This window comes from Anneissia japonica, unplaced genomic scaffold (genome assembly GCF_011630105.1).
Source record: "Anneissia japonica isolate Jap-2015-1 unplaced genomic scaffold, ASM1163010v1 scaffold287733_len118669_cov163, whole genome shotgun sequence".
Classification (NCBI taxonomy): domain Eukaryota; kingdom Metazoa; phylum Echinodermata; class Crinoidea; order Comatulida; family Comatulidae; genus Anneissia; species Anneissia japonica.
The window spans coordinates 32,288-46,015 of NW_022731439.1; the positions used below are offsets into that span (position 1 = coordinate 32,288).

The 13,728-nt window shown below is 32.6% G+C and overlaps 3 protein-coding genes across 3 annotated transcripts in view; all 3 read right to left on the reverse strand.

Moving 5' to 3' along the window:
• Nucleotides 1-89, reverse strand: part of LOC117115378 — a 2,790-nt gene extending 2,701 nt beyond the window's left edge. The window contains exon 1 of the mRNA XM_033259145.1: nt 18-89. Coding sequence (XP_033115036.1) covers nt 18-89 — 72 coding nt within the window. The remainder of the gene's footprint in view (nt 1-17) is intronic.
• Nucleotides 90-440: 351 nt separating this feature from the next.
• On the reverse strand, nt 441-1,796 carry LOC117115375. Its single transcript, XM_033259140.1, has 4 exons — nt 1,690-1,796; nt 1,182-1,379; nt 915-1,076; nt 441-786 (listed from the first exon to the last, which is right to left on the reverse strand). The coding sequence occupies exons 1-4, from the start codon at nt 1,786-1,788 to the stop codon at nt 466-468; spliced, it is 780 nt and encodes a 259-aa protein (XP_033115031.1). The 5' UTR covers nt 1,789-1,796; the 3' UTR covers nt 441-465.
• A 107-nt stretch (nt 1,797-1,903) lies between these two features.
• On the reverse strand, nt 1,904-6,855 carry LOC117115379. The gene is made up of 9 exons (XM_033259146.1): nt 6,712-6,855; nt 6,287-6,389; nt 4,788-4,953; nt 3,934-4,037; nt 3,544-3,671; nt 3,129-3,359; nt 2,319-2,408; nt 2,022-2,207; nt 1,904-1,927 (listed from the first exon to the last, which is right to left on the reverse strand). The coding sequence occupies exons 1-9, from the start codon at nt 6,829-6,831 to the stop codon at nt 1,904-1,906; spliced, it is 1,152 nt and encodes a 383-aa protein (XP_033115037.1). The 5' UTR covers nt 6,832-6,855.
• Nucleotides 6,856-13,728: the final 6,873 nt, after the last annotated feature.

The following is a 13,728-nucleotide window of genomic DNA, read 5'->3' on the forward strand; positions in this document are numbered from 1 at the left end:
GGCATAGACTGCACTACAAATGCAACTTCGTTCCCTGTGAGCGCTGCAATGCGAAGCCGCCTGCTAATTGTTGGTGGACGGATCGTCATTAAAAGTGATCTGGTGCACACGGCTTGTGTCTGAAATCCACCGGGTGCACTGGTTGCCCAGCTTTAAAGGGTTGTTCCGGATGACATAGAGGTCTAGCTGTATTTCAACTTACAATTTATTTGGCAATAAAATTACATTGAGCTGCCTGGTCTGACAATGTTTTTACTGGCACAAAAATAGCATGACATACCAAGCAATGTAGGCTTACAAATACCTGTATTATAACATTAAATATACAAATGTATACTCTATATATAAATGTAAATGTAAATGTAACTGTTTATATATTAAACATAGATAACTTATATATTTAATATATTATTTAAAACATAATTCTACACTGACAGTTTTATTACATTAAAATAATAATTATGCTTAACCTTTAACATCGCATCTTACCTTCAGTGCATGCCTGTTCTTGATTTTGACAGCTCCTAGACTCACCACATGCTCATCATCTAAGTCAAAGTCACTACGATTCCGAAACAATTCCACATCATCACTACTTCTACCTTTGTCATTCATCAAGTCTAAAAACGAAACCACCAGCAGATTGTAGACAGCATCCGGTAGGAAGTCGATAGGCGTCACATAAATCGATACCGTTTGCTGCTCGTCTTCCTTAACTTCCAAGCCCTCTTTATTGATTTGCATCCGAGTGGGAACCATGAATATTCGGTTGCCAGGTTGAGATCCCTTTGAAAACATGAGCATTGATGTGGCATATTATGAATCTCAAAAAGTTTTGAAAATTTATGCACAAGAATTATGCACATACATATTAAGAAAGAGTTACTTCTGCTAAATGATAAGAAGCAGCTTACCTTTTGTTTCTCAAACAGCAATCCAAACTTCTTCATTAGTTCTACAAAAACATCAAAGTTGCAGGCATCTTTCTCTATCTCAAATCGCCACAAATGACGTAGCAATTGCTCTTGTAGAATTCCCTCACTGTCGAGCCTATGCCATTGCATCAGTATAGGTAACTACAAGAAAATATGAACATAATTATTAAACATCATAAAAATGATAAATCAAAATAACCACCAGAAAGTAAGTACAGGAGGTAATTGCTACAGTATATTGCTTACCTTGTCAATATCATCAGGTTTCACTACTGTGATGACTTTTGTCACAATGTCGATCATCATGTGTAAGTTTGTAATAACTGTGTACTTTAACTTCTCGTTAGTCTTAGAGTACAGAATTATTCCAGTGTCATTTAGATAATCGAGGACAGTGTTAAGCATTGCTTTAGAAATTCCACATTTAGATGCAATTTCTGCGACCTTAAAAAATGTTGAATGAGAAGAGAATTCCATTGAAAAAATCAGAATCAGAATCAATACGATACGAGAAGCTTTATTGCAATTTTTGTCATAAAAATTTGAAGTTGAACAACAGACCATAAAAACACATTACAATAACATCACTAAAATGGACACGAAATGCTAAATAAATAAGAAAATAAAAGATTAACCAATGTGATGGTAACTTTGTGAATACAACCATTAAATTCTATTTAAATCGAAAGGAATCCGCAATAATTAAAACTATAAATTTGAATGGCTAATCTAAAAGAATAAGCAAGCATGTTACCTCATCTAAAGAAAGACGGAGTTTTGTTTTTCCAACATCTTGTACTTTGGTTTGGAAATCAACCCAGCTAGTGGGAATAGGTTTTACCGTTGCCTTCATGTATTTTCCAACATTATTCTTCAATTTCTCAATCCCTTCATCAATAGCCGCAGTGTTATCTACAACATACATCTCACGATCCACATGGCTTGCATATGGTGTTCCTTTTATTTCATCAAACATTCTTTTGAACTTGGTTCTGATCTTTGAACAAAATTAAAAGTATTAGTAAATGTTTTGAAGATTTAAAGAAAAAACAATGTAATTCTACTAAAAAACAGACAATGTCTCACCAGCTTGTCATTTTCTGACTCGGTTCCCAATAGTCTATCTTTGTGTGTGGCAACTAAACTAATCGTTGGTGAGGATATGCCATTGATTAACTTCTGTGTCCTTTCGCGATAGGGTAGTACAGCGTGTTCGTATATTGACCGCATCCAAAACACATTCATCTGAAGATTTGTCATTTCAAATTGTCCCTGAAAAAGTAAACAATTGCCACATCATTTTCAAAATGGTATATGATTATTTGATGCATTAAAACTAATTAAGGTTAGACACCTGCAATGACGATTAAGTGGTGTATTTACTTGCTGGAAATCTCTTGGGTTTGCAAGGGCATCCAAATCATCTAACACACTGAATACAACACAGTAAGATGATCCATCTGTCAGAAAAAACTAGGAAGAAGAAGAGAAAAATTTAAACTTAACAAATAATTAATAAAATCAGGAATTTTACAAACGAACACAGGGTGGTGCAAGAATTTGCAATTGGAGGGGGAATACTGATGTCACTGATGTGAAAAAAGTGGCTGTGGTTGGGTGTCGAAAGTGTTCCAGGGCAAGAAGCCCCGAAATATATTACAATTCAATGGGGTTCAAATCCTCACTCAATCAAATGCTTAATATAAAATCAATTTTTACTAATATGTAGAAAAAAATTTTTTTTTTCATGATGAATTGGGACATTTCTCCAAGCCAGGCCCCACAGGTGCTACCCTTGACTGATCACTGAAAAATGAAGTCACTTAACAAGAGAGATTGAAATCCTGCAAATACTACAAGAACTGTTATATACAGGTACACAGACAACACAAAAAAATAATATTTGATTTGAACCACATATAGAGGGTGACTCTTCCAGCTAAGGCCATAAATTCAGCTGATATTCAGGAGCTTTTTTAAATAAATATAAACTGTGATGTTCTATAAAGTAATTCTCAACATTAATGTTAATGTTTCCTAAAAGGATTGAAACCTAGGAAAATTAGAGTGGAAGTCAACCACCTTTACCACAACACCACTGCTCCACTCTCACCAGAGTCGCATGCCAAATCACAAGAAAACATACAGTAATTTTGAAATATAGCTTTCAGTAGAATTTACAGTATTACTTACTCTGTGTGATATATAGTAAGTCAGCTGACCAGCATAGTCCCAAATGCATGTGACATCACTTGGTACAAAACTCTTGTCAAATCCCTCCCCAGATGCACTTAATTGTTCTAATGGGTTATCAGGATGGGCACTGGCAGATATAGCAAGTTTAGCAACAAGTTTCTTATGAATTCCTTCTTCAGGGAGTTTACTGGTATAGCTTGTCATATTTTTTGCTGCTTCTGATGGCATCTGTAATTAAACATTTAAGAATCACTAATCTAGGTCAGTTCAAAATGTACACAGCAATTCGAACCAGTGATTTTCATATTAGCCTGACCGCTAAGTAAAAAACACATATTCAAAAATTAAAAGAACATCTTTCAATAAAATTTTTTTAAGTAATTTTTGCATATTAAAATAAATAAAAGTTTACTGTTGAGGAGGCTGTAGAACTGGATGATGCAGAATTAGATGAGTTTTGATGGCTTTTTGGCTGCTTCAGCCTTTTGGCGACATTTTCTGCAATGGTATGCTCACGTATCTGCTTGGTTAATTCACAAACTGTACAATAATGAAAAGTTTTCAAGAAAAAACGTCATTAAATAATTTATAAAAATAACGAATTAAAATATTTTAGACAGTCAATTTGTAAATTAAATTATATTCTAAGAATGTATAATATTAATACCATCCACATCCTTTTGTTCCTTCTATTTGCAAAAACATGTCATCAAAATAATTAATAAAAATAACAGTGTATAATATTTAGACAGTATATTTGTAAATTAAATTATGTATATTTCAAAAAGTGTAATATTCATACCATCCACATCCTTTTGTTCCTTCCATTTGATGAAATCTCCATTAACAGTATAAAATACTGTTGTTGTTACAATACCATCTGTTGATGGTTCGTTGTTTTTAAATCTATTGACATTTAGATAAACATAATAATAAAATAATTTATTAAATAAATATAATTATACCAAATAATAATTTATTAAATAAATATAATTATACCAAATCAATGAATACTTGGAAACAGGAAAAATGTAAAGTTAATTATATTATATGCAATGGATTTATAAATTTAAATAATGACATACTTATACCAAATTTTTTCGTTAACTTTTAAAATAATATTTTGAAATCAACCTTGCTTTTATAACTTCGAAATCAGCAACAGAGTACATAGTACTGTCAAACAATCAAAATTATATAATATATCCTTAGTTTTGCATTATAAACTTATATTCACAATCAAATATACACAGGATAATTACTACTGTATATGCCAAGTTTTCATCCTTACATTAGGTTTTTATCCGAACATTAAATTAGTTTTTGAATAACAGTTTCCTCTGGAGGCACTCAGTAAGAAAATGGTGTCATATGTACCATGCTGTAGTGATGTGTTGTGTGTGTGTGATGTAGTACTGTACTCAATGCATACAAAGGAAAAATTAAACCCTTTTAAAATTACAGCTATATCAAGAGCCAATGGGCAGAAATGCCCTTTTAAAATCTTTTAAACAATTGCAAAAAATCCTAGATAATCAGTCGCCTAGGAGTGATAAACATATATGATACTATAAGAATGTTGTAATACTGTGGCTCTGACTGCAAGCCAACAGACTATACAATTACATAAAAAACAAGGCCTTGTTCTGTACTTACACTTTGCCAAGCATGGAACGGACACAACTTGTCTTGCCCGTTCCTTCTTTGCCCAAGAACATGACTCTGGAATTAACCATCGTAATTTCCCCATTCTGGACTTCATATGTGAATGCTTTAATGGCTTCAGGACCTCTTGCTAATATTTCTCCTGGAACTGATAGCTCTTATGGATATAAAATATAACAAATATTATTTAGTATACTACAGTAGTATTCTTAAGCTACATATTTCTTCCATCCCTTTTATAGTTTACATTAAACATACTGTGATTATTTTGTTCAAAAAAAATTACCATCACAGTAAAAACTGATTTCAGAAAATAACACATCAAAATATGTAATGTTATATCAAGGTGTTGAAACACTGAGAGACTTAACTACTTCTAGAACATAAAAAGGTCAAACAGAAAATAACATTAAAATAAAAAGCTATAAGAATAATAAAGGAACTGAAATTTAAGAGTACAAATGTATAGTATTCTTATGAACCATATGCATATCACAGGATTGATTTTTGCCCTTTGACACGACATCCAGATAACAATGATTGATAATTTTTTACTTACATTGTATATTAACCTTTTTAATTTTGTAGTATTTTTTGCCTCAAATTTTCAAAATGTTAAGTGAAGTTGATTTTTAAAAAATTTTTTTACTTTATTTTTCTGTTCTTTTTACTTTTGATTCATTGTTGTTGTGAAGAATGCAGATAATTTGATCAATGTTTCCACTAGGTCTAAGCTACAGCCAGACTACTGAAATAACCATAATGCTGTAAAAATAAATTATAATAGTTGGACTTGTATGGCACATCCATGCAGAAAAGCCTCAATGCATGGATCGCATTCATCGAGTGCATGTAATAGGTGTAACTTTGTTTTTACTGTTTCTTTCAGTGACAAGTTTTGTGGGCAGTGTACACTTGCAATGGGATATACATGAGAGATCCAGAGATATTAACAAGGGGGCAGGGGCTGAGTCAAAAACATCAGAAATCTTTTTTCTCTAGAAGTACGAGGTGGCATTTCCAGCATCTTGCAGGAGCGATTACTGTCATACGATTTTTTTGGATTATTTAGGATACGCTGTTGACGTGCCATTGCTTCATTTCAAGCATAAAAATCATAATAAAATACAGTTTAAAATATTAGGCTTTCCATTAATATTAAAAATATATATTGTTTATTTACAGGTATGTTTCATTTTCATCTTATGCAATACTTGGTTAAAATTAATTTAAATTTACAATAAAATTGGCATGATTGACTAATTAAATATTTACCACATTTTCTTCCAAAGGCATCCTAAAAAAGGGGCTGGGGTTAGGACCCACAAGGCGTCCACTGAAGTGGCACCCAACTAGCTATTAGTACTTATAGGTATAGCCATGTCTAGAAAGCTATCTGAGGCTTACGACATGGTTCTTCCAAATAAGGCAAGCTCTGTGATTTTTGCCAATGAGGTTAAGGAATATTTAACGTACAACAGATAACTTACCTATAAGCAATTTTTTAAGTTCATCTTTCTTTTCCTCCTTTGTTGATACTTCATATTGACTACATTCATTACGATCATAATAATCAAGAGGTGTACTCCCTTCCTGTAATAACAAATTCATATGAAAAATTATAGTATATTTCACTGGATGGCAGCTGCACACTACATCAGCACAACAAAGGGAAATATTTTAGCTTTGAAGATTTATAAATGATAATGGTGAAAATAATAATTCAAAGGAATGACCAACACTATCAGTATCACAATATTTATTGGTTCAAGAATAATTGATGGAATTCATTCGTATAGAATGGAAATCAATGCTCTTATGTATTAGGTTGGTTTTGGTTATTAGGAATGTTTGTATTATTGTAATAAAGACATTGACTAATCCTTCGGAATCATTTTTTTTTTCTATACATTACACTATCTTGTAGGTAGACAGAGGCTCCATATGTTATCAAGCACAGTGCTGTTTCTCGCTGTTCATCATAAGTACCCTGAACACGTAGACAGCAATGTAGTGGTGCTCGTCCCTGAGGCATAATATCTCCATCTACAAAATGATACTCAATGTCAGTACACATGAAAACTAATTAATGTATATGACATAAAAGTAAAGCGAAATTAAATAATGCAGTAGAGGATCCAGGAATTAGAAATAGGGGCCCAGGACAGATGGAGGGTCTATACCACCTCAGCCCCACCAAGGTTGGGGCTCAAAATAAGAAAATTTACGATGATGGCACCGCTACATAGCTAGTAATGACACCAATAGTGATATAGATGGAATATAGGCCAATTATCTAATAGTTTATGCTGTAATATACAAAGTGAAATCTGACAGACATCTAAGCGGTCAAGTATTGAGATAATGGTGTTAAAGATTAAACATACATAGTAGAATAATATGGTGGGAAGCGGACTACACTATTGGAAGGTTCTTACTGGTGCGGATTGATGATTTACGATTATTAAATCTACTTCTAAAAGAAGCTCCACCGGTTTCACCGATGTAGGTGCTATGATCACATGCATTACAAATTATGATGTAAATCATGTTGGTAGTCGAATCACATGTGAGTTGAGAGGGGTGAATTTTGTAGTGACTGTGAGTGTGATTGTGTTGTTAGTGATAATATGTTTGCATATTTAACAGCGAGGCTTATTACATTTAATATTGCCATATGAAATCCCTCCTCACATCCTCACGCATCCCACAAAACCTCATTCATTTAATAATCACAAATCATCAATCCGCACCGGTAAGAACCTTCCAATAGCCACACATTTCAATTCTCCTAAGGATAATATCCATGATTTGAGATGTCTACTCATAGCCAATAACTTTAAATCTCTGAACGATCGCCGCATTTCCAAACTCAAACTTTTGAACACATGCCCACACCATATGCCTCAATAAAGATATAGATTCTCAGTGATTAAAAATTCCCATACAATTAATTTTAACCATCTCTATTCAGTTCACAATTGACATCTTATATGCTTTCTCTATTAACACCATACCATTATTTTTATATGTCAATTTATATGTATATATATCTTTATCTGTACATTGTATAAGCCTAATTATAAGCATATTGGTTAATGTATTTTTAATTCATATATTCCAGCATTTACATTTTAAGATTTCATAATTATTCACTTATAGTGTAGTTAGGTCTGTTTCCCATCTTACTATTCTACTATGTAATCTTAATTAAGAATTGTTTAATCTTTAACACCAGAAGGCCAGAGGACTGGTCGAAAATTTCTTTCGAAAATAAATACAGTGTTCAATAGTCTACATGCCTTGTCATAATTTTTTGTTTCAAAACCAAAAAAACAAGAGAATTTCAAAGTCAAGATGTGAGGTAACAAATGCAAGTGATATGTTGAGGAGCTGGTGATTTTGGGCTGTGCTAACTCAAAGTCAGTGAAGAATCAAGCGTAATACCCAAATTCTATACATGAGGTACTTGATCGATCTGACATTCCCCAATGTTGATGTGGAGGTCTTGGCATATTTTCCTTTGTTGAGGGAAACAAGACGATGAATTCTGTCTTGTGCTCATTTACTTTTAGAAGTTTTCGGACATCCAAGTTTTCAACTCAGAAATACAATTTCTGAGAGATTCAATCTTCACATCAAATTCTTCAGCAAGTTTAAAAGAAATATAGATCTGTCTATCATCAGCATAAATATGATAAGAAAGGTTAAAATTTAACGAAAACTACTGAGGTCCCAAAATTGAACCCTGAGGAATGGAATAGTTCAAAATGAAAAAGTCTGACATGGAGTTGTCAAAGAAAATTCTTTGTAGACACACCAGTAGCTACAACCAGTTTAGCTCACTCAGGTTTGTGATTGAATTTGATGATATTAACTTTATTTACCGTCGAAGGATATTACATATTCTCCTGTGTTTATTTTGCTTGCAGACTTTTCCAATGCACATCTCAATGCTGATGTATACATATGCTGTGCCAAATAACTGATAACAGTTCTACCCAACTAAAAGACAAACATAAAATAAGGTAAAGGATTACAAACATACCAACAACACACATAACTAATCACAATAACATGTCATGTCATTAGCTGCACATATTTAATAATTTTATACATAAAGATTACATATTTCAATGTTTTTTAATGATTATTTTCAAGTAAAACCATGCATACAATATAATAATTAAAAAGACAGCTTCACTTCTTCTAAGACAAATTTATATTTTCAAGGAAGACTAATTGTGATACAGTATAACATTTTTTGTCAACAATATAGCCAGTAAAGAGTATAAATTAATCTATAAACATCATTATCTCTCACATTAAAAAAAAATTCTTATTTATATATTATATTTTTAAATGATGATTATAGGCTGGCTACTCAGTTTAAAATAAAACAATAAAAAATCTCATCGCTAGTCCAGAATGAAATAATTGACTGTAATTTACTGAGTTAATTAGTTTATTACCGGTATATAATATATATACATGTTTTGTTTTTTGAATAACATACAATGCTATTGAATTTCATTTACCCAGTTTTCATATTCTATATTCCCTACTGTAGCTTTTTCAACCATCAGTAGCATCAAGTCTTCTGGTGCAGGTGGTTGGTGTCTCATAGCATATAATAATGGTGTTCCATCCTATAAAACAAACATACAAATGTACAAAATAACAACACACCTTCATCAAACATTCAAATCGTTGGTAGGTGGACTCATTGTTTACAAAATTGTAAGCAATCTGTATAGTGCAAGACACACATAAAAACGTTCCTAATACAGTGTAAATTAGGGTTGAGGGGATCAGCTTACACCAGGGGATCAGAAAACGCAAGTACAGTAATTAAAAAAATAAATGCTGGCAAGGCCAACTAACACTTTAATGCCCTTCCCCACACACACAATGTTTGCTATGGTTTTGTGGTCAATCATGATTCACCATAGAAGTACAACTTTATAGGAAATGTTAGGAAAAAATCTTGTTCTACCTTAGTAATGGGGGAAAAAAACATAGTTTACTGCAACAGAATTGTAAGACAGTTGTACCTTTGTTGTGAAATTGATGTGGTTATGTTGTTAACTCTTGTTCATTATATTCACTGCACTGATTTGTATTGGCCACAATATCTTGGCAATGACAAGCCAAGATTTGTTACAGCACTTTTTTGGCATTTGTCTTTTTAGCAAAAAAAGTTGGGTTTGGCTGGGAATCAGTTGTGAGGATAAAGAACATATTGGAAGGGAACTGGGTAGGGTGGAGAAAGAATGTAAATTTGTCTGTGCAAACATTGAAATCACTGTACAAAGAACAGCTGCACAGATGGACCATCATAAGCACTGAATCCTCGTAGCTAAGGATATTACACAAGCCGTGGCCTACACAAGCCTCACACAGCTAATAATTACTAAAACTAAAGCTCTGTCCACACTATCAAATGTTCTTTGACAAAAAAACTGTTGTATGCCCAAATATAGTCATCATGCTGTCTCTTATACACATCTAGATGTGTATAAGAGTTGGGCATGTCACATGTTTTTGTGAAATAAAATTTTAGAGTCTAGACAGGCCTTAAGGCAATGTTTGGGACTACAGTAACTTTAGGCCTGAAGTGAAGAACCAATAAAATGATAATTCATCACTAAATTACACCCAGAATTGTATATAATCAGCTGAATACACACCCAAATGTTTCTGTAAGTGTTAATAAGGTTGGGATGTTCTTCACAGATACGTCTTGCTTCTTGCCAGTCACCGTGTCTAATAGCCTTAAATAACACATTTCTGTGAAATAATACACAAGCAAAGTGTGTAACTGAATCATACAGTATATTTTGCTTTGACATGATATTTAATACAGACTACTTTCATCAACACTGAATGATGAATTTAAATATTTGACATCATAACCAGGCCCGTATCCAGGAGATGTGATGGATGGACACATCCCCCAAATCGAAAAAAGTCCAAATTCTTAAGACAATTGAGACTGTACTTCCTTAAATGCAATTCCTGGACATGGCATGATCACTATCGCCATTGTTAACAAAATTTACAAAAATATTTTAATAAAAACTGTTTTTATATTTTAATTAAAACAGTTTTCATTAAGATGAAAATGAAATATAGATATAATTAATTACAGTACAGTAGTACTAAAATCCAACTTTGTTTATTTTTTATCTTTGTTGCAAGTCAAAAACATTTTGTTTTTGGATCATCATAAAAAGAAATCCTAACATATTGATGCAGATGAAAGGATTGTAAAATAACATGTCACTACATTAAACTAGAATCATTTTGAAAGATATTGTGTTCTATCCTAATTGTTCAATTGTACAGTACAATACTCACCCATGACGCTGATACTCCATGGTTGTTTATCAGTGCCTCTTTAGGTGTGTGCACAGTATGGCTGAAGTAAATTTTGTGAATGATAAAACAATGGCCTTCACTGATATGGTAGCTTGTCTTCAGCTACCCCCTAAAAAAGATGCAGTGGTGGGATGAATACAGATGGCAGTGAGAAAGTCAAGGTTTGCATTAACATAAATCAAAACATTCAAAGCTTAAAAGAGAACTAGCAAAATGATTTTTTGTTCTAAAGGGGAATTTTGACATGCCATTAATAATAGAATCAACCTTAAAATTGTAACTCTTTTATTGACAACCGGCTGATGCACTTATAGGCCCATGACTTGATTATGCAAGTTACAACAACCATGGTTACTGCATGCACACAAAGATCGTACATGGCCAGTTACGTCACGGTAAAATCGTATATAATGGCTTATAACTTCATAAACAATTGCCAAAAAACGTTTTTAAGGTTGATTCTATTATTAATGGCATATCAAACCACATACATTCACACACACAACTCCCAGCAGGTACATATATCTATGCTGAATGTCAGATTTGTATTTTTTTTCTTTTTTGCTGATTTTTAATGGAGGGTCTGCCTAATCATGGCAGTTACATTGTTTTTCCCAAAGAGTATCATTAAACTATATTTTAACATTTACCTGCATAAAAATAAAAAGTTGTTTGATTTGAATTCAGTTGGTTTATTGTGTTATTTGATTTTGTTATTACGAACAGAAATAAGGAAAATGCATATGTCCGCATTGTAAGGTTCATTCATGAAAGGTGACAAATAATTTGAGTTCCTAGACTAACTCTTTATAATTTTTTTTTTTTGTCAAAACTCAAACCTAACAAATAGATATAAAAATAAATTTGTAAAACTATCCACTAAAAATCAACTATCGATTAAGTTTTAACACCTAATTATAATTATCCTGCTCTTTGTTTTGTGATGTGATGTATCAACTGATTTTCCAAATGGATAAACAATCTTCAATCTTGACAATATCATCTTTCTGTCCATAATTAAACTTCAGCTATGCTTGTATTGTAATTATTTTGTGTAAATATTTTGTCTTGCATTTTGTGTGGGGCATAGTGTATAAATTAAAATTGATAAAACACTGCACAGGAAGTTTAAATGAGGTCTTGCTCTCCATTGGGATTTGAAGACTTGGCATGCATCAAGGGGGTGGTTTCATTATAGACCGTGGGTTGAGGCTCCAAAATCGGCTTAGTTTACGAATTCTGTGACCCACCGATCCGCGCTACTTGGCATTCGCACAAAAATGTCAATACTATTTTATTGAAACATAATATAATTGTCGGCAATCGTAAATTTGGGGAAACTGTAACCAAAAATGAGAATTTATCTTCGAAAAAATAATGTCGTTCACGAAAGCAGTACCCAATCACAGCACACTTACCATACCAGTTAATCATTGATGAGACGCTATTAGTGCAATCACAAACGTTCTTGTAAACTCGGTAACTAATGTAAACAATGTCGCGAGGAAAGTGACAATGTGTAGCAATTTGGACGAAAGTTCTCCGGTTTTAGTGGAATATTTCAATATGATATAAGTATACCAGCCATTAAATAAAATACATTGGTAATAGTTGTAAGATTTTAGATGTAGTAAATTGCATTTTCCGTCTTCTGTCGACTGTCATACCGTAGTTTTTTAAGCCAACGTCGACCGTGCTGTACTGATATATGTGTATTGTATTACTTATCTAGGCCTACATATGCAAAGTAGGAAGGGAAGGAAGTAATGTTCATCCACTTTGAACGAGACAGGAAATTCCTGTAAATATATAATATATTTTGATTCTATTTGGAATCATCACTCTTTTTTTTTTTTCTATAATTAAAAAAATGTACAGTTGTTCAAAAGAAAACTGAGGCTGAATTACTACAAAAAAATAAGAACACATTGAGGCTGATGTAAAATTTCAAATGTTTTTATTTGCATGCAATGTAAATAATTAACATTAATCAGCATTTCTTGCCATGCCTGTTGATTTTTGTTTAACTGCTTGAAGACCTTGATAATATGGACTGAATTAATGAATAAAAGTAAAGCAATTGATGATTCCAATAAGGTGAAACAAATAAATGTTTAATATCTCCAGTTCAGCCAGTTGCATCCCATCAGCACTTTCATTATCTCTCTGATCACTCACTGGGAATATACATTTAACTACACAACAGTAAACACAAGGTTGAAAGAAGTTTATGATAAAAATCTGAACTTTTATATGAATATTATTGAAACACTGTAGCACATCATATACCTACACAGAACTGCTTTAAACATAGCTGAATATAGAGTTCAATCCAATCCACTTATAGACATGTGTTAACTATTACAATTATATAATATTATCAATGTAGCCAACCAGCATAAACAATTTAAAAGAAACTAGAAATAATGAAAGTTTTGCTGTTTTGCTGTATTCATTATCATTTATCAGCAAGTACTGTTCTGTTATATCATTGCGGACTTATAAAATCCGCATACGCCTTCAAACTAAAGGAAAATGCATACGTTTAGAG